At 47.7% G+C, this 23,668-nt stretch overlaps 1 protein-coding gene across 1 annotated transcript in view; it reads left to right on the top strand.

The window, feature by feature from the left end:
- The window catches only part of bnip2 (BCL2 interacting protein 2), a 104,999-nt gene that overhangs the window by 46,295 nt on the left and 35,036 nt on the right, over positions 1 to 23,668 (top strand). The window contains exon 5 of the mRNA XM_065002808.1: positions 1,071 to 1,265. Within this exon, the coding sequence (XP_064858880.1) occupies positions 1,071 to 1,265 (195 nt within the window). The remainder of the gene's footprint in view (positions 1 to 1,070; positions 1,266 to 23,668) is intronic.

Raw genomic sequence — 23,668 nt, forward strand, 5'->3', positions numbered from 1 at the left:
GCTGGCCATGCCAGAAGACTGACATTCCCACCTTGCAGGAAATCATACACAGAACGAGCAGTATGGCTGGTAGCATTGTCATGCTGGAGGGTCATGTCAGGATGAGCCTGCAGGAAGGGTACCACATGAGGGAGGAGGATGTCTTCCCTGTAACGCACAGCGTTGAGATTGCCTGCAATGACAACAAGCGCAGTCCGATGATGCTGTGACACACCACCCCAGACCATGACGGATCCTCACCCTCCAAATCGATCCTGCTCCGGAGTACAGGCCTCGGTGTAACGCTCATTCCTTTGACGATAAACGCGAATCCGACCATCAACCCTGGTGAGACCAAACCGCGACTCGTCAGTGACGGTGGGTTTGTGCCCATAGGCGACGTTGTTGCCGGTGATGTCTGGTGAGGACCTGCCTTACAACAGGCGTACAACCCCTCAATCCAGCTTCTCCCAGCCTATTGCGGACAGTCGGAGCACTGATGGAGGGATTGTGCGTTCTTGGTGTAACTCAGGCAGGTGTTGTTGCCATCCTGTACCTGTCCTGCAGGTGTGATGTTCGGATGTACTGATCCTGTGCAGGTGTTGTTACATGTGGTCTGCCGTTGCAAGGAGGATCAGCTGTCTGTCCTGTCTCCCTGTAGCGCTGTCTTAGGCGTCTCACAGTATGGACATTGCAGTTTATTGCTCTGGCCACATCTGCAGTCCTCATGCCTCCTTACAGCATGCCTAAGGCACGTTCACGCAGAAGAGCAGGGATCCTGGGCATCTTTTTTTGTGTGTGTCAATAGAAAGGCCTGTAAGCTGTTATTGTCTTAACGACCGTTCCACAGGTGCATGTTTATTAATTGTTTATGGTTAATTGAACCAGCATGGGAAACAGTGTTAAACCCTTTACAATGAAGATTTGTGAATTCTTTGAAGGACAGGGTCCTGAAAAGGGGACGTTTCTTTTTTTGCTGAGTTTATTTTCCCCAGCTTCTGCAGGCTATGTAATGTGTATATATTTTCTCTAGCTTCTGAGGGGTAAGGTATCTTGGCTAGCCTATATCTAACTTCTCTCTCCCCTCCCAGCTTCTGCAGGGGGCTATTCTGCTCTGAGTGGTGGTAAGAATACTAAGAAGAAGCTGGCTGCCCCAGACATCAGCCTGACTCTGGATCGGAGTGAAGGATCTCTGCTGTCTGATGAGCTGGAGGAGGAGAGTACAGAGCTAGACCTGGATGATATAGACACACCATCTGACAACAGTAATGAGTTTGAATGGGAAGGTATGGACCTGTAACATGATGTACTTGTATAACATTAATGTGAATGCTCCAGTATGGTGCCACCCAACCCTGGCCTTTTTGTGTAGGGGTGATCCGAACGTTCTGACCTACCAACAGCAGTCAAGCACCCAAGCTAATTGGCTAGATAGCTAGACTCAAATGAGAGAACACCCCACTCTGACCATTTTACCTGCCCTAGCAGAGCTGGTTAGGCTGTTTTCATGTTATCCAGGGCGTTTGCTGCTGGCAACATTTTAATAACGCTTTTTTTGCCGAGGTTTACTGACACTGGCCATATTTAATGGGTATTCAGCATTCGTAAATGTATCAGTTATTCTGCACTCTGGCACACTCAGACGAGAGAAATCTGAGTACATGGCTGAATTACGAACGTACCCGAAATGGTTACTTGCATAACCAATCAGGTTCAATGTAGCTAGCTAACATCAGGCTTTAAGTAGCCAAGCAAATGCCTCTGAGATACGAATAATAAGATCATACACGTAACGTTAGCTAGCGAGCCAGCCAACTAACGTTAGCTAGCTAGCTAACAGCACACTTTAACTTGGAAAGGAAACAACTTTGTCAAAATTTAGAATTGTGTAATATCTGAAAATGTAGCTAGCTAGACCATCTTACCCTGTCACGTAAGCCATGGTTGCCCTTAGTTTGAAGATGTAATCCAGATCCTCGTGTTTTCTCATCATACTCTAATTCCACAGATTTCCAAACTCGGTTCTCCAGAAAGTGCAGTTCTTCTAAACAATATATAGCTTTTTAAAATGTTTATATGTATATAAAAAAAAGCTATGTTAGACATACTACACATACTAACCAGCTCAAATAGACAGAAGCGTGCTATATGTCAGATCAACACGGACTCCTCTCTCGGCATGCCCAGCCCACTCATTATCTCAGCCATTCATGGCTAGCAGCAAGGTTGTTGACCTTTTTTTCTGTGGCTACACCAACAAGGCTCGTAATTTAACAATTCTATTCATATTTACTGATGGCATACAAGTTTGTTATTAAGGCACATAAAAGTTCACGTTTGAGAATTTCGCATTTAGATTTTTTTTATTTTTAAAGACATTCAAATGTCTCTCGTATGAAGTAGTGACCCACGTCATACACCTAGTTTCATGAAACTGGTCACATATTGATTATCCCGGACCAGGCCCAAATCCCCTCGAAGAAGGAGAAGGCGGCGCTATAGAGGCCGGTGCGCGGTAACCTTGACAACGGCGCGGGCGAGTGAATAAATCGCCTCTACCCTCTGTTCTTTGGCTTATAGAAAGGTGTACATGTATGCCGATGACTCGTGTTATGTCAGGTGCGTGTCTTTCCAATTCATGTCCAATCAATTGAATTTACCACAGGTGGACTCCGATCCAGTTGTAAAAACCTCTCAAGGATGATCAATGGAAACGATGCACTTGAGCTCCATTTACAGTCTCCTGGCAAAGGGAATGAATACTTATATAAGTAAGATATTTCGGGGTTTTTATTAATACATTTCCAAAAATTTCATAAAACCTGTTTTCGCTTTGTCTTTATTGGGGGTATTGTGTGTAAATTGAGTTAAAAAAATATATATAATTTGAATAAGGCTGTAACGTAACAATGTGGAAAACGTCAAAGGGTCTGAATACTTTCTGAATGCACTATACTTGATAATCATAAGATCAGTGGTGGAAAAAGTACTCAATACCTTTTTAATAGAAAGTTTCTCAAGTGAAAGTCACCCAGTAACCCACCTACTGTCTACCGCATACCGGTTTACCCACTTACTGTCTACCGCATATCGGTTTACCCACTTACTGCCTACCGCATGTCGGTTTACCCACTTACTGCCTACTGGTTTACCCACTTACTGCCTACCGCATGTCGGTTTACCCACTTACTGTCTACCGGTTTACCCACTTACTGTCTACCGCATATCGGTTTACCCACTTACTGTCTACCGGTTTACCCACTTACTGCCTACCTCATATCGGTTTACCCACTTACTGCCTACTGTCTACCGGTTTACCCACTTACTGTCTACCGGTTTACCCACTTACTGTCTACCGCATATCGGTTTACCCACTTACTGTCTACCGGTTTACCCACTTACTGCCTACCGGTTTACCCACTTACTGCCTACCGCATGTCGGTTTACCCACTTACTGCCTATCGGTTTACCCACTTACTGTCTACCGCATATCGGTTTACCCACTTACTGTCTACCGGTTTACCCACTTACTGCCTACCGGTTTACCCACTTACTGTCTACTGGTTTACCCACTTACTGTCTATCGGTTTACCCACTTACTGTCTACCGCATATCGGTTTACCCACTTACTGCCTACCGCATGTCGGTTTACCCACTTACTGTCTACCGGTTTACCCACTTACTGCCTACCGGTTTACCCACTTACTGTCTACCGGTTTACCCACTTACTGTCTACCGCATATCGGTTTACCCACTTACTGCCTACCGGTTTACCCACTTACTGTCTACCGCATATCGGTTTACCCACTTACTGTCTACCGGTTTACCCACTTACTGTCTACCGCATATCGGTTTACCCACTTACTGTCTACCGGTTTACCCACTTACTGTCTACCGCATATCGGTTTACCCACCTACTGCCTACCGGTTTACCCACTTACTGCCTACAGCATATCGGTTTACCCACTTACTGTCTACCGCATATCGGTTTACCCACTTACTGTCTACCGGTTTACCCACTTACTGTCTACAGCATATCGGTTTACCCACTTACTGTCTACCGGTTTACCCACTTACTGTCTACAGCATATCGGTTTACCCACTTACTGTCCATCGGTTTACCCACTTACTGTCTATCGGTTTACCCACTTACTGTCTATCGGTTTACCCACTTACTGTCTACCGGTTTACCCACTTACTGTCTACCGGTTTACCCACTTACTGTCTACCGCATATCGGTTTACCCACTTACTGTCTACCGCATATCGGTTTACCCACTTACTGTCTACCGCATATCGGTTTACCCACTTACTGCCTACCGGTTTACCCACTTACTGTCTACCGCATATCGGTTTACCCACTTACTGCCTACCGGTTTACCCACTTACTGCCTACCGCATATCGGTTTACCCACTTACTGTCTACTGCATATCGGTTTACCCACTTACTGCCTACCGGTTTACCCACTTACTGTCTACCGCATATCGGTTTACCCACTTACTGCCTACCGGTTTACCCACTTACTGTCTACCGGTTTACCCACTTACTGCCTACCGCATATCGGTTTACCCACTTACTGTCTACCGCGCCGGTTTACCCACTTACTGTCTACCGGTTTACCCACTTACTGTCTACCGGTTTACCCACTTACTGTCTATCGGTTTACCCACTTACTGTCTACCGGTTTACCCACTTACTGCCTACAGCATATCGGTTTACCCACTTACTGTCTACCGGTTTACCCACTTACTGTCTACCGCATATCGGTTTACCCACTTACTGTCTACTGCATATCGGTTTACCCACTTACTGCCTACCGCATACCGGTTTACCCACTTACTGCCTACCGCATATCGGTTTACCCACTTACTGTCTACCGGTTTACCCACTTACTGCCTACCGCATATCGGTTTACCCTTACTGCCTACCGGTTTACCCACTTACTGCCTACCGGTTTACCCACTTACTGCCTACCGCATATCGGTTTACCCTCTTACTGTCTACAGCATATCGGTTTACCCACTTACTGCCTATCGGTTTACCCACTTACTGCCTACCGGTTTACCCACTTACTGTCTACCGGTTTACCCACTTACTGTCTATCGGTTTACCCACTTACTGTCTATCGGTTTACCCACCTACTGCCTACCGGTTTACCCACTTACTGTCTATCGGTTTACCCACCTACTGCCTACCGGTTTACCCACTTACTGTCTATCGGTTTACCCACTTACTGTCTATCGGTTTACCCACTTACTGCCTACCGGTTTACCCACTTACTGTCTATCGGTTTACCCACTTACTGCCTACCGCCGGTTTACCCACTTACTGCCTTTTACCCACTTACTGTTTACCCACTTACTGTCTACCGGTTTACCCACTTACTGTCTACCGGTTTACCCACTTACTGTCTACCGCATATCGGTTTACCCACTTACTGCCTACCGGTTTACCCACTTACTGTCTACTGGTTTACCCACTTACTGTCTATCGGTTTACCCACTTACTGTCTACCGCATATCGGTTTACCCACTTACTGCCTACCGCATGTCGGTTTACCCACTTACTGTCTACCGGTTTACCCACTTACTGCCTACCGGTTTACCCACTTACTGTCTACCGGTTTACCCACTTACTGTCTACCGCATATCGGTTTACCCACTTACTGCCTACCGGTTTACCCACTTACTGTCTACCGCATATCGGTTTACCCACTTACTGTCTACCGGTTTACCCACTTACTGTCTACCGCATATCGGTTTACCCACTTACTGTCTACCGGTTTACCCACTTACTGTCTACCGCATATCGGTTTACCCACCTACTGCCTACCGGTTTACCCACTTACTGCCTACAGCATATCGGTTTACCCACTTACTGTCTACCGCATATCGGTTTACCCACTTACTGTCTACCGGTTTACCCACTTACTGTCTACAGCATATCGGTTTACCCACTTACTGTCTATCGGTTTACCCACTTACTGTCTATCGGTTTACCCACTTACTGTCCATCGGTTTACCCACTTACTGTCTATCGGTTTACCCACTTACTGTCTATCGGTTTACCCACTTACTGTCTATCGGTTTACCCACTTACTGTCTATCGGTTTACCCACTTACTGTCTATCGGTTTACCCACTTACTGTCTATCGGTTTACCCACTTACTGTCTACCGGTTTACCCACTTACTGTCTACCGCATATCGGTTTACCCACTTACTGTCTACCGCATATCGGTTTACCCACTTACTGTCTACCGCATATCGGTTTACCCACTTACTGCCTACCGGTTTACCCACTTACTGTCTACCGCATATCGGTTTACCCACTTACTGCCTACCGGTTTACCCACTTACTGCCTACCGCATATCGGTTTACCCACTTACTGTCTACTGCATATCGGTTTACCCACTTACTGCCTACCGGTTTACCCACTTACTGTCTACCGCATATCGGTTTACCCACTTACTGCCTACCGGTTTACCCACTTACTGTCTACCGGTTTACCCACTTACTGCCTACCGCATATCGGTTTACCCACTTACTGTCTACCGCATATCGGTTTACCCACTTACTGTCTACCGGTTTACCCACTTACTGTCTACCGGTTTACCCACTTACTGTCTATCGGTTTACCCACTTACTGTCTACGGTTTACCCACTTACTGCCTACAGCATATCGGTTTACCCACTTACTGTCTACCGGTTTACCCACTTACTGTCTACCGCATATCGGTTTACCCACTTACTGTCTACTGCATATCGGTTTACCCACTTACTGCCTACCGCATACCGGTTTACCCACTTACTGCCTACCGCTATCGGTTTACCCACTTACTGTCTACCGGTTTACCCACTTACTGCCTACCGCATATCGGTTTACCCACTTACTGCCTACCGGTTTACCCACTTACTGCCTACCGGTTTACCCACTTACTGCCTACCGCATATCGGTTTACCCTCTTACTGTCTACAGCATATCGGTTTACCCACTTACTGCCTACCGGTTTACCCACTTACTGTCTACCGGTTTACCCACTTACTGTCTATCGGTTTACCCACTTACTGTCTATCGGTTTACCCACCTACTGCCTACCGGTTTACCCACTTACTGTCTATCGGTTTACCCACCTACTGCCTACCGGTTTACCCACTTACTGTCTATCGGTTTACCCACTTACTGTCTATCGGTTTACCCACTTACTGCCTACCGGTTTACCCACTTACTGTCTATCGGTTTACCCACTTACTGCCTACCGCATATCGGTTTACCCACTTACTGCCTACCGGTTTACCCACTTACTGTTTACCCACTTACTGTCTACCGGTTTACCCACTTACTGTCTACCGGTTTACCCACTTACTGTCTACCGCATTACCCACTTACTGTCTACAGGTTTACCCACTTACTGCTATGGTTTACCCAGTCTACAGCATACCGGTTTACCCACTTACTGCCTACCGCATATCGGTTTACCCACTTACTGTCTAACGCATATCGGTTTACCCACTTACTGCCTACAGCATATCGGTTTACCCACTTACTGTCTACCGCATATCGGTTTACCCACTTACTGTCTACAGCATATCGGTTTACCCACTTACTGCCTACCGGTTTACCCACTTACTGCCTACAGCATATCGGTTTACCCACTTACTGCCTACCGCATATCGGTTTACCCACTTACTGCCTACCGCATATCGGTTTACCCACTTACTGTCTACCGCATATCGGTTTACCCACTTACTGTCTACCGGTTTACCCACTTACTGCCTACCGGTTTACCCACTTACTGTTTACCCACTTACTGTCTACAGCATATCGGTTTACCCACTTACTGTCTACCGGTTTACCCACTTACTGTCTACCGCATATCGGTTTACCCACTTACTGCCTACCTCATATCGGTTTACCCACTTACTGTCTACCGGTTTACCCACTTACTGTCTACCGCATATCGGTTTACCCACTTACTGCCTACCGGTTTACCCACCTACTGTCTACCGCATATCGGTTTACCCACTTACTGTCTACCGCATATCGGTTTACCCACTTACTGTCTACCGGTTTACCCACTTACTGTCTACCGCATATCGGTTTACCCACTTACTGCCTACTGTCTACCGGTTTACCCACTTACTGTCTACCGGTTTACCCACTTACTGCCTACCTCATATCGGTTTACCCACCTACTGTCTACCGGTTTACCCACTTACTGTCTACCGGTTTACCCACTTACTGCCTACCGCATATCGGTTTACCCACTTACTGCCTACCGGTTTACCCACTTACTGTTTACCCACTTACTGTCTACCGGTTTACCCACTTACTGTCTACCGGTTTACCCACTTACTGTCTACCGCATATCGGTTTACCCACTTACTGCCTACCGGTTTACCCACTTACTGTCTACTGGTTTACCCACTTACTGTCTATCGGTTTACCCACTTACTGTCTACCGCATATCGGTTTACCCACTTACTGCCTACCGCATGTCGGTTTACCCACTTACTGTCTACCGGTTTACCCACTTACTGCCTACCGGTTTACCCACTTACTGTCTACCGGTTTACCCACTTACTGTCTACCGCATATCGGTTTACCCACTTACTGCCTACCGGTTTACCCACTTACTGTCTACCGCATATCGGTTTACCCCACTTACTGTCTACGGTTTACCCACTTACTGTCTACCGCATATCGGTTTACCCACTTACTGTCTACCGGTTTACCCACTTACTGTCTACCGCATATCGGTTTACCCACCTACTGCCTACCGGTTTACCCACTTACTGCCTACAGCATATCGGTTTACCCACTTACTGTCTACCGCATATCGGTTTACCCACTTACTGTCTACCGGTTTACCCACTTACTGTCTACAGCATATCGGTTTACCCACTTACTGTCTATCGGTTTACCCACTTACTGTCTATCGGTTTACCCACTTACTGTCCATCGGTTTACCCACTTACTGTCTATCGGTTTACCCACTTACTGTCTATCGGTTTACCCACTTACTGTCTATCGGTTTACCCACTTACTGTCTATCGGTTTACCCACTTACTGTCTATCGGTTTACCCACTTACTGTCTATCGGTTTACCCACTTACTGTCTACCGGTTTACCCACTTACTGTCTACCGCATATCGGTTTACCCACTTACTGTCTACCGCGCCGGTTTACCCACTTACTGTCTACCGCATATCGGTTTACCCACTTACTGCCTACCGGTTTACCCACTTACTGTCTACCGCATATCGGTTTACCCACTTACTGCCTACCGGTTTACCCACTTACTGCCTACCGCATATCGGTTTACCCACTTACTGTCTACTGCATATCGGTTTACCCACTTACTGCCTACCGGTTTACCCACTTACTGTCTACCGCATATCGGTTTACCCACTTACTGCCTACCGGTTTACCCACTTACTGTCTACCGGTTTACCCACTTACTGCCTACCGCATATCGGTTTACCCACTTACTGTCTACCGCATATCGGTTTACCCACTTACTGTCTACCGGTTTACCCACTTACTGTCTACCGGTTTACCCACTTACTGTCTATCGGTTTACCCACTTACTGTCTACCGGTTTACCCACTTACTGCCTACAGCATATCGGTTTACCCACTTACTGTCTACCGGTTTACCCACTTACTGTCTACCGCATATCGGTTTACCCACTTACTGTCTACTGCATATCGGTTTACCCACTTACTGCCTACCGCATACCGGTTTACCCACTTACTGCCTACCGCATATCGGTTTACCCACTTACTGTCTACCGGTTTACCCACTTACTGCCTACCGCATATCGGTTTACCCACTTACTGCCTACCGGTTTACCCACTTACTGCCTACCGGTTTACCCACTTACTGCCTACCGCATATCGGTTTACCCTCTTACTGTCTACAGCATATCGGTTTACCCACTTACTGCCTACCGGTTTACCCACTTACTGTCTACCGGTTTACCCACTTACTGTCTATCGGTTTACCCACTTACTGTCTATCGGTTTACCCACCTACTGCCTACCGGTTTACCCACTTACTGTCTATCGGTTTACCCACCTACTGCCTACCGGTTTACCCACTTACTGTCTATCGGTTTACCCACTTACTGTCTATCGGTTTACCCACTTACTGCCTACCGGTTTACCCACTTACTGTCTATCGGTTTACCCACTTACTGCCTACCGCATATCGGTTTACCCACTTACTGCCTACCGGTTTACCCACTTACTGTTTACCCACTTACTGTCTACCGGTTTACCCACTTACTGTCTACCGGTTTACCCACTTACTGTCTACCGCATATCGGTTTACCCACTTACTGTCTACCGGTTTACCCACTTACTGTCTACAGCATACCGGTTTACCCACTTACTGCCTACCGCATATCGGTTTACCCACTTACTGTCTAACGCATATCGGTTTACCCACTTACTGCCTACAGCATATCGGTTTACCCACTTACTGTCTACCGCATATCGGTTTACCCACTTACTGTCTACAGCATATCGGTTTACCCACTTACTGCCTACCGGTTTACCCACTTACTGCCTACAGCATATCGGTTTACCCACTTACTGCCTACCGCATATCGGTTTACCCACTTACTGCCTACCGCATATCGGTTTACCCACTTACTGTCTACCGCATATCGGTTTACCCACTTACTGTCTACCGGTTTACCCACTTACTGCCTACCGGTTTACCCACTTACTGTTTACCCACTTACTGTCTACAGCATATCGGTTTACCCACTTACTGTCTACCGGTTTACCCACTTACTGTCTACCGCATATCGGTTTACCCACTTACTGCCTACCTCATATCGGTTTACCCACTTACTGTCTACCGGTTTACCCACTTACTGTCTACCGCATATCGGTTTACCCACTTACTGCCTACCGGTTTACCCACCTACTGTCTACCGCATATCGGTTTACCCACTTACTGTCTACCGCATATCGGTTTACCCACTTACTGTCTACCGGTTTACCCACTTACTGTCTACCGCATATCGGTTTACCCACTTACTGCCTACTGTCTACCGGTTTACCCACTTACTGTCTACCGGTTTACCCACTTACTGCCTACCTCATATCGGTTTACCCACCTACTGTCTACCGGTTTACCCACTTACTGTCTACCGGTTTACCCACTTACTGTCTACCGCATATCGGTTTACCCACTTACTGCCTACCGGTTTACCCACTTACTGTCTACCGCATATCGGTTTACCCACTTACTGTCTACCGGTTTACCCACTTACTGTCTACCGCATATCGGTTTACCCACTTACTGTCTACCGGTTTACCCACTTACTGTCTACCGCATATCGGTTTACCCACCTACTGCCTACCGGTTTACCCACTTACTGCCTACAGCATATCGGTTTACCCACTTACTGTCTACCGCATATCGGTTTACCCACTTACTGTCTACCGGTTTACCCACTTACTGTCTACAGCATATCGGTTTACCCACTTACTGTCCATCGGTTTACCCACTTACTGTCTATCGGTTTACCCACTTACTGTCTATCGGTTTACCCACTTACTGTCTATCGGTTTACCCACTTACTGTCTACCGGTTTACCCACTTACTGTCTACCGCATATCGGTTTACCCACTTACTGTCTACCGCATATCGGTTTACCCACTTACTGTCTACCGCATATCGGTTTACCCACTTACTGCCTACCGGTTTACCCACTTACTGTCTACCGCATATCGGTTTACCCACTTACTGCCTACCGGTTTACCCACTTACTGTCTACCGGTTTACCCACTTACTGCCTACCGCATATCGGTTTACCCACTTACTGTCTACCGCATATCGGTTTACCCACTTACTGTCTACCGGTTTACCCACTTACTGTCTACCGGTTTACCCACTTACTGTCTATCGGTTTACCCACTTACTGTCTACCGGTTTACCCACTTACTGCCTACAGCATATCGGTTTACCCACTTACTGTCTACCGGTTTACCCACTTACTGTCTACCGCATATCGGTTTACCCACTTACTGTCTACTGCATATCGGTTTACCCACTTACTGCCTACCGCATACCGGTTTACCCACTTACTGCCTACCGCATATCGGTTTACCCACTTACTGTCTACCGGTTTACCCACTTACTGCCTACCGTCGGTTTACCCACTTACTGCCTACCGGTTTACCCACTTACTGCCTACCGGTTTACCCACTTACTGCCTACCGCATATCGGTTTACCCTCTTACTGTCTACAGCATATCGGTTTACCCACTTACTGCCTATCGGTTTACCCACTTACTGCCTACCGGTTTACCCACTTACTGTCTACCGGTTTACCCACTTACTGTCTATCGGTTTACCCACTTACTGTCTATCGGTTTACCCACCTACTGCCTACCGGTTTACCCACTTACTGTCTATCGGTTTACCCACCTACTGCCTACCGGTTTACCCACTTACTGTCTATCGGTTTACCCACTTACTGTCTATCGGTTTACCCACTTACTGCCCCTGCGGTTTACCCACTTACTGTCTATCGGTTTACCCACTTACTGCCTACCGCATATCGGTTTACCCACTTACTGCCTACCGGTTTACCCACTTACTGTTTACCCACTTACTGTCTACCGGTTTACCCACTTACTGTCTACCGGTTTACCCACTTACTGTCTACCGCATATCGGTTTACCCACTTACTGCCTACCGGTTTACCCACTTACTGTCTACTGGTTTACCCACTTACTGTCTATCGGTTTACCCACTTACTGTCTACCGCATATCGGTTTACCCACTTACTGCCTACCGCATGTCGGTTTACCCACTTACTGTCTACCGGTTTACCCACTTACTGCCTACCGGTTTACCCACTTACTGTCTACCGGTTTACCCACTTACTGTCTACCGCATATCGGTTTACCCACTTACTGCCTACCGGTTTACCCACTTACTGTCTACCGCATATCGGTTTACCCACTTACTGTCTACCGGTTTACCCACTTACTGTCTACCGCATATCGGTTTACCCACTTACTGTCTACCGGTTTACCCACTTACTGTCTACCGCATATCGGTTTACCCACCTACTGCCTACCGGTTTACCCACTTACTGCCTACAGCATATCGGTTTACCCACTTACTGTCTACCGCATATCGGTTTACCCACTTACTGTCTACCGGTTTACCCACTTACTGTCTACAGCATATCGGTTTACCCACTTACTGTCTATCGGTTTACCCACTTACTGTCTATCGGTTTACCCACTTACTGTCCATCGGTTTACCCACTTACTGTCTATCGGTTTACCCACTTACTGTCTATCGGTTTACCCACTTACTGTCTATCGGTTTACCCACTTACTGTCTATCGGTTTACCCACTTACTGTCTATCGGTTTACCCACTTACTGTCTATCGGTTTACCCACTTACTGTCTACCGGTTTACCCACTTACTGTCTACCGCATATCGGTTTACCCACTTACTGTCTACCGCATATCGGTTTACCCACTTACTGTCTACCGCATATCGGTTTACCCACTTACTGCCTACCGGTTTACCCACTTACTGTCTACCGCATATCGGTTTACCCACTTACTGCCTACCGGTTTACCCACTTACTGCCTACCGCATATCGGTTTACCCACTTACTGTCTACTGCATATCGGTTTACCCACTTACTGCCTACCGGTTTACCCACTTACTGTCTACCGCATATCGGTTTACCCACTTACTGCCTACCGGTTTACCCACTTACTGTCTACCGGTTTACCCACTTACTGCCTACCGCATATCGGTTTACCCACTTACTGTCTACCGGGTTTACCCACTTACTGTCTACCGGTTTACCCACTTACTGTCTACCGGTTTACCCACTTACTGTCTATCGGTTTACCCACTTACTGTCTACCGGTTTACCCACTTACTGCCTACAGCATATCGGTTTACCCACTTACTGTCTACCGGTTTACCCACTTACTGTCTACCGCATATCGGTTTACCCACTTACTGTCTACTGCATATCGGTTTACCCACTTACTGCCTACCGCATACCGGTTTACCCACTTACTGCCTACCGCATATCGGTTTACCCACTTACTGTCTACCGGTTTACCCACTTACTGCCTACCGCATATCGGTTTACCCACTTACTGCCTACCGGTTTACCCACTTACTGCCTACCGGTTTACCCACTTACTGCCTACCGCATATCGGTTTACCCTCTTACTGTCTACAGCATATCGGTTTACCCACTTACTGCCTATCGGTTTACCCACTTACTGCCTACCGGTTTACCCACTTACTGTCTACCGGTTTACCCACTTACTGTCTATCGGTTTACCCACTTACTGTCTATCGGTTTACCCACCTACTGCCTACCGGTTTACCCACTTACTGTCTATCGGTTTACCCACCTACTGCCTACCGGTTTACCCACTTACTGTCTATCGGTTTACCCACTTACTGTCTATCGGTTTACCCACTTACTGCCTACCGGTTTACCCACTTACTGTCTATCGGTTTACCCACTTACTGCCTACCGCATATCGGTTTACCCACTTACTGCCTACCGGTTTACCCACTTACTGTTTACCCACTTACTGTCTACCGGTTTACCCACTTACTGTCTACCGGTTTACCCACTTACTGTCTACCGCATATCGGTTTACCCACTTACTGTCTACCGGTTTACCCACTTACTGTCTACAGCATACCGGTTTACCCACTTACTGCCTACCGCATATCGGTTTACCCACTTACTGTCTAACGCATATCGGTTTACCCACTTACTGCCTACAGCATATCGGTTTACCCACTTACTGTCTACCGCATATCGGTTTACCCACTTACCACCTACAGCATATCGGTTTACCCACTTACTGCCCTACCGGTTTACCCACTTACTGCCTACAGCATATCGGTTTACCCACTTACTGCCTACCGCATATCGGTTTACCCACTTACTGCCTACCGCATATCGGTTTACCCACTTACTGTCTACCGCATATCGGTTTACCCACTTACTGCCTACCGGTTTACCCACTTACTGTTTACCCACTTACTGTCTACAGCATATCGGTTTACCCACTTACTGTCTACCGGTTTACCCACTTACTGTCTACCGCATATCGGTTTACCCACTTACTGCCTACCTCATATCGGTTTACCCACTTACTGTCTACCGGTTTACCCACTTACTGTCTACCGCATATCGGTTTACCCACTTACTGCCTACCGGTTTACCCACCTACTGTCTACCGCATATCGGTTTACCCACTTACTGTCTACCGCATATCGGTTTACCCACTTACTGTCTACCGGTTTACCCACTTACTGTCTACCGCATATCGGTTTACCCACTTACTGCCTACTGTCTACCGGTTTACCCACTTACTGTCTACCGCATATCGGTTTACCCACTTACTGCCTACCTCATATCGGTTTACCCACTTACTGCCTACCGGTTTACCCACTTACTGCCTACTGCATATCGGTTTACCCACTTACTGCCTACCGCATACCGGTTTACCCACTTACTGCCTACCGGTTTACCCACTTACTGCCTACCGGTTTACCCACTTACTGCCTATCGGTTTACCCACTTACTGTCTACCGCATATCGGTTTACCCACTTACTGCCTACCGGTTTACCCACTTACTGTCTACCGCATATCGGTTTACCCACTTACTGTCTACCGCATACCGGTTTACCCACTTACTGCCTACCGGTTTACCCACTTACTGCCTACCGCATATCGGTTTACCCACTTACTGTCTACCGGTTTACCCACTTACTGCCTACCGCATATCGGTTTACCCACTTACTGTCTACAGCATATCGGTTTACCCACTTACTGCCTACCGGTTTACCCACTTACTGCCTACCGCATATCGGTTTACCCACTTACTGCATACAGCATATCGGTTTACCCACTTACTGTCTACTGGTTTACCCACTTACTGTCTACCGGTTTACCCACTTACTGTCTACCGGTTTACCCACTTACTGTCTACCGCATATCGGTTTACCCACTTACTGCCTACCGCATACCGGTTTACCCACTTACTGCCTACAGCATATCGGTTTACCCACTTACTGTCTACCGTTTTACCCACTTACTGTCTACCGCATACCGGTTTACCCACTTACTGCCTACCGCATATCGGTTTACCCACTTACTGCCTACCGGTTTACCCACTTACTGTCTACCGGTTTACCCACTTACTGTCTACCGCATATCGGTTTACCCACTTACTGCCTACCGCATATCGGTTTACCCACTTACTGCCTACCGCATATCGGTTTACCCACTTACTGCCTACCGGTTTACCCACTTACTGTCTACCGGTTTACCCACTTACTGCCTACCGCATATCGGTTTACCCACTTACTGCCTACCGCATATCGGTTTACCCACTTACTGTCTACCGGTTTACCCACTTACTGTCTACCGGTTTACCCACTTACTGCCTACCGGTTTACCCACTTACTGTCTATCGGTTTACCCACTTACTGTCTACCGGTTTACCCACTTACTGTCTACCGCATATCGGTTTACCCACTTACGGTCTACCGGTTTACCCACTTACTGTCTACCGGTTTACCCACTTACTGTCTACCGCATATCGGTTTACCCACTTACTGCCTACCGGTTTACCCACTTACTGTCTACCGCATATCGGTTTACCCACTTACTGTCTACCGCATATCGGTTTACCCACTTACTGCCTACCGGTTTACCCACATACTGCCTACCGGTTTACCCACTTACTGCCTACCGCATATCGGTTTACCCACTTACTGTCTACCGGTTTACCCACTTACTGCCGACCGCATATCGGTTTACCCACTTACTGTCTACCGGTTTACCCACTTACTGCCTACCGCATATCGGTTTACCCACTTACTGCCTACCGGTTTACCCACTTACTGCCTACCGGTTTACCCACTTACTGCCTACCGCATATCGGTTTACCCACTTACTGCCTACAGCATATCGGTTTACCCACTTACTGTCTACCGGTTTACCCACTTACTGCCTACCGCATATCGGTTTACCCACTTACTGCCTACCGGTTTACCCACTTACTGCCTACCGGTTTACCCACTTACTGCCTACCTCATATCGGTTTACCCACTTACTGCCTACCGGTTTACCCACTTACTGCCTACTGCATATCGGTTTACCCACTTACTGCCTACCGCATACCGGTTTACCCACTTACTGCCTACCGGTTTACCCACTTACTGCCTACCGGTTTACCCACTTACTGCCTATCGGTTTACCCACTTACTGTCTACCGCATATCGGTTTACCCACTTACTGCCTACCGGTTTACCCACTTACTGTCTACCGCATATCGGTTTACCCACTTACTGTCTACCGCATACCGGTTTACCCACTTACTGCCTACCGGTTTACCCACTTACTGCCTACCGCATATCGGTTTACCCACTTACTGTCTACCGGTTTACCCACTTACTGCCTACCGCATATCGGTTTACCCACTTACTGTCTACAGCATATCGGTTTACCCACTTACTGCCTACCGGTTTACCCACTTACTGCCTACCGCATATCGGTTTACCCACTTACTGCATACAGCATATCGGTTTACCCACTTACTGTCTACTGGTTTACCCACTTACTGTCTACCGGTTTACCCACTTACTGTCTACCGGTTTACCCACTTACTGTCTACCGCATATCGGTTTACCCACTTACTGCCTACCGCATACCGGTTTACCCACTTACTGCCTACAGCATATCGGTTTACCCACTTACTGTCTACCGTTTTACCCACTTACTGTCTACCGCATACCGGTTTACCCACTTACTGCCTACCGCATATCGGTACACCCACTTACTGCCTACCGGTTTACCCACTTACTGTCTACCGGTTTACCCACTTACTGTCTACCGCATATCGGTTTACCCACTTACTGCCTACCGCATATCGGTTTACCCACTTACTGCCTACCGCATATCGGTTTACCCACTTACTGCCTACCGGTTTACCCACTTACTGTCTACCGGTTTACCCACTTACTGCCTACCGCATATCGGTTTACCCACTTACTGCCTACCGCATATCGGTTTACCCACTTACTGTCTACCGGTTTACCCACTTACTGTCTACCGGTTTACCCACTTACTGCCTACCGGTTTACCCACTTACTGTCTATCGGTTTACCCACTTACTGTCTACCGGTTTACCCACTTACTGTCTACCGTATATCGGTTTACCCACTTACGGTCTCACCGGTTTACCCACTTACTGTCTACCGGTTTACCCACTTACTGTCTACCGCATATCGGTTTACCCACTTACTGCCTACCGGTTTACCCACTTACTGTCTACCGCATATCGGTTTACCCACTTACTGTCTACCGCATATCGGTTTACCCACTTACTGCCTACCGGTTTACCCACATACTGCCTACCGGTTTACCCACTTACTGCCTACCGCATATCGGTTTACCCACTTACTGTCTACCGGTTTACCCACTTACTGCCGACCGCATATCGGTTTACCCACTTACTGTCTACCGGTTTACCCACTTACTGCCTACCGCATATCGGTTTACCCACTTACTGCCTACCGGTTTACCCACTTACTGCCTACCGGTTTACCCACTTACTGCCTACCGCATATCGGTTTACCCACTTACTGCCTACAGCATATCGGTTTACCCACTTACTGTCTACCGGTTTACCTACTTACTGTCTACAGCATATCGGTTTACCCACTTACTGTCTACCGTTTTACCCACTTACTGTCTACCGCATACCGGTTTACCCACTTACTGCCTACCGCATATCGGTACACCCACTTACTGCCTACCGGTTTACCCACTTACTGTCTACCGGTTTACCCACTTACTGTCTACCGCATATCGGTTTACCCACTTACTGCCTATCGCATATCGGTTTACCCACTTACTGCCTACTGTCTACCGGTTTACCCACTTACTGTCTACCGGTTTACCCACTTACTAACTACCTCATATCGGTTTACCCACCTACTGTCTACCGGTTTACCCACTTACTGCCTACCGGTTTACCCACTTACTGCCTACCTCATATCGGTTTACCCACTTACTGCCTACTGTCTACCGGTTTACCCACTTACTGTCTACCGCATATCGGTTTACCCACTTACTGCCTACCTCATATCGGTTTACCCACTTACTGCCTACCGGTTTACCCACTTACTGCCTACTGCATATCGGTTTACCCACTTACTGCCTACCGCATACCGGTTTACCCACTTACTGCCTACCGGTTTACCCACTTACTGCCTACCGGTTTACCCACTTACTGCCTATCGGTTTACCCACTTACTGTCTACCGCATATCGGTTTACCCACTTACTGCCTACCGGTTTACCCACTTACTGTCTACCGCATATCGGTTTACCCACTTACTGTCTACCGCATACCGGTTTACCCACTTACTGCCTACCGGTTTACCCACTTACTGCCTACCGTATATCGGTTTACCCACTTACTGCTCTCACCGGTTTACCCACTTACTGCCTACCGCATATCGGTTTACCCACTTACTGTCTACAGCATATCGGTTTACCCACTTACTGCCTACCGGTTTACCCACTTACTGCCTACCGCATATCGGTTTACCCACTTACTGCATACAGCATATCGGTTTACCCACTTACTGTCTACTGGTTTACCCACTTACTGTTCACCGTTTACCCACTTACCGTCTACCGGTTTACCCACTTACTGTCTACCGCATATCGGTTTACCCACTTACTGCCTACCGCATACCGGTTTACCCACTTACTGCCTACAGCATATCGGTTTACCCACTTACTGTCTACCGTTTTACCCACTTACTGTCTACCGCATACCGGTTTACCCACTTACTGCCTACCGCATATCGGGTAATACCCACTTACTGCCTACCGGTTTACCCACTTACTGTCTACCGGTTTACCCACTTACTGTCTACCGCATATCGGTTTACCCACTTACTGCCTACCGCATATCGGTTTACCCACTTACTGCCTACCGCATATCGGTTTACCCATTTACTGCCTACCGCATATCGGTTTACCCACTTACTGTCTACCGGTTTACCCACTTACTGTCTACCGGTTTACCCACTTACTGCCTACCGGTTTACCCACTTACTGCCTGTCGGTTTACCCACTTACTGTCTACCGGTTTACCCACTTACTGTCTACCGCATATCGGTTTACCCACTTACGGTCTACCGGTTTACCCACTTACTGTCTACCGGTTTACCCACTTACTGTCTACCGCATATCGGTTTACCCACTTACTGTCTACCGCATATCGGTTTACCCACTTACTGCCTACCGGTTTACCCACATACTGCCTACCGGTTTACCCACTTACTGCCTACCGCATATCGGTTTACCCACTTACTGTCTACCGGTTTACCCACTTACTGCCGACCGCATATCGGTTTACCCACTTACTGTCTACCGGTTTACCCACTTACTGCCTACCGCATATCGGTTTACCCACTTACTGTCTACAGCATATCGGTTTACCCACTTACTGCCTACCGGTTTACCCACTTACTGCCTACCGCATATCGGTTTACCCACTTACTGCCTACAGCATATCGGTTTACCCACTTACTGTCTACACTGTTTACCTACTTACTGTCTACAGCATATCGGTTTACCCACTTACTGTCTACCGTTTTACCCACTTACTGTCTACCGCATACCGGTTTACCCACTTACTGCCTACCGCATATCGGTTTACCCACTTACTGCCTACCGGTTTACCCACTTACTGTCTACCGGTTTACCCACTTACTGTCTACCGCTGCATCGGTTTACCCACTTACTGCCTATCGCATATCGGTTTACCCACTTACTGCCTACCGGTTTACCCACTTACTGTCTACCGGTTTACCCACTTACTGCCTACCGCATATCGGTTTACCCACTTACTGCCTACCGCATATCGGTTTACCCACTTACTGTCTACCGGTTTACCCACTTACTGTCTACCGGTTTACCCACTTACTGCCTACCGCATATCGGTTTACCCACTTACTGCCTACCGCATATCGGTTTACCCACTTACTGTCTACCGCATATCGGTTTACCCACTTACTGTCTACCGGTTTACCCACTTACTGTCTACCGGTTTACCCACTTACTGTCTATCGGTTTACCCACTTACTGTCTACCGGTTTACCCACTTACTGCCTACAGCATATCGGTTTACCCACTTACTGTCTACCGGTTTACCCACTTACTGTCTACTGCATATCGGTTTACCCACTTACTGTCTACCGCATATCGGTTTACCCACTTACTGCCTACCGCATACCGGTTTACCCACTTACGCCTACCGCATATCGGTTTACCCACTTACTGCCTGCCGGTTTACCCACTTACTGCCTACCGCATATCGGTTTACCCACTTACTGCCTACCGGTTTACCCACTTACTGCCTACCGGTTTACCACTTACTGCCTACCGCATATCGGTTTACCCTCTTACTGTCTACAGCATATCGGTTTACCCACTTACTGCCTATCGGTTTACCCACTTACTGCCTACCGGTTTACCCACTTACTGTCTACCGGTTTACCCACTTACTGTCTATCGGTTTACCCACTTACTGTCTATCGGTTTACCCACCTACTGCCTACCGGTTTACCCACTTACTGTCTATCGGTTTACCCACCTACTGCCTACCGGTTTACCCACTTACTGTCTATCGGTTTACCCACTTACTGTCTATCGGTTTACCCACTTACTGCCTACCGGTTTACCCACTTACTGTCTATCGGTTTACCCACTTACTGCCTACCGCATATCGGTTTACCCACTTACTGCCTACCGGTTTACCCACTTACTGTTTACCCACTTACTGTCTACCGGTTTACCCACTTACTGTCTACCGTTTACCCACTTACTGTCTACCGCATATCGGTTTACCCACTTACTGTCTACCGGTTTACCCACTTACTGTCTACAGCATACCGGTTTACCCACTTACTGCCTACCGCATATCGGTTTACCCACTTACTGTCTAAAGCATATCGGTTTACCCACTTACTGCCTACAGCATATCGGTTTACCCACTTACTGTCTACCGCATATCGGTTTACCCACTTACTGTCTACAGCATATCGGTTTACCCACTTACTGCCTACCGGTTTACCCACTTACTGCCTACAGCATATCGGTTTACCCACTTACTGCCTACCGCATATCGGTTTACCCACTTACTGCCTACCGCATATCGGTTTACCCACTTACTGTCTACCGCATATCGGTTTACCCACTTACTGTCTACCGGTTTACCCACTTACTGCCTACCGGTTTACCCACTTACTGTTTACCCACTTACTGTCTACAGCATATCGGTTTACCCACTTACTGTCTACCGGTTTACCCACTTACTGTCTACCGCATATCGGTTTACCCACTTACTGCCTACCTCATATCGGTTTACCCACTTACTGTCTACCGGTTTACCCACTTACTGTCTACCGCATATCGGTTTACCCACTTACTGCCTACCGGTTTACCCACCTACTGTCTACCGCATATCGGTTTACCCACTTACTGTCTACCGCATATCGGTTTACCCACTTACTGTCTACCGGTTTACCCACTTACTGTCTACCGCATATCGGTTTACCCACTTACTGCCTACTGTCTACCGGTTTACCCACTTACTGTCTACCGGTTTACCCACTTACTGCCTACCTCATATCGGTTTACCCACCTACTGTCTACCGGTTTACCCACTTACTGCCTACCGGTTTACCCACTTACTGCCTACCTCATATCGGTTTACCCACTTACTGCCTACTGTCTACCGGTTTACCCACTTACTGTCTACCGCATATCGGTTTACCCACTTACTGCCTACCTCATATCGGTTTACCCACTTACTGCCTACCGGTTTACCCACTTACTGCCTACTGCATATCGGTTTACCCACTTACTGCCTACCGCATACCGGTTTACCCACTTACTGCCTACCGGTTTACCCACTTACTGCCTACCGGTTTACCCACTTACTGCCTATCGGTTTACCCACTTACTGTCTACCGCATATCGGTTTACCCACTTACTGCCTACCGGTTTACCCACTTACTGTCTACCGCATATCGGTTTACCCACTTACTGTCTACCGCATACCGGTTTACCCACTTACTGCCTACCGGTTTACCCACTTACTGTCTATCGGTTTACCCACTTACTGTCTACCGGTTTACCCACTTACTGTCTACCGCATATCGGTTTACCCACTTACGGTCTACCGGTTTACCCACTTACTGTCTACCGGTTTACCCACTTACTGTCTACCGCATATCGGTTTACCCACTTACTGCCTACCGGTTTACCCACTTACTGTCTACCGCATATCGGTTTACCCACTTACTGTCTACCGCATATCGGTTACCCACTTACTGCCTACCGGTTTACCCACATACTGCCTACCGTTTACCCACTTACTGCCTTACCGCATATCGGTTTACCCACTTACTGTCTACCGGTTTACCCACTTACTGCCGACCGCATATCGGTTTACCCACTTACTGTCTACCGGTTTACCCACTTACTGCCTACCGCATATCGGTTTACCCACTTACTGTCTACAGCATATCGGTTTACCCACTTACTGCCTACCGGTTTACCCACTTACTG

The sequence above is a fragment of the Oncorhynchus nerka genome, linkage group LG17 (assembly GCF_034236695.1).
Source record: "Oncorhynchus nerka isolate Pitt River linkage group LG17, Oner_Uvic_2.0, whole genome shotgun sequence".
NCBI classification, from domain to species: domain Eukaryota; kingdom Metazoa; phylum Chordata; class Actinopteri; order Salmoniformes; family Salmonidae; genus Oncorhynchus; species Oncorhynchus nerka.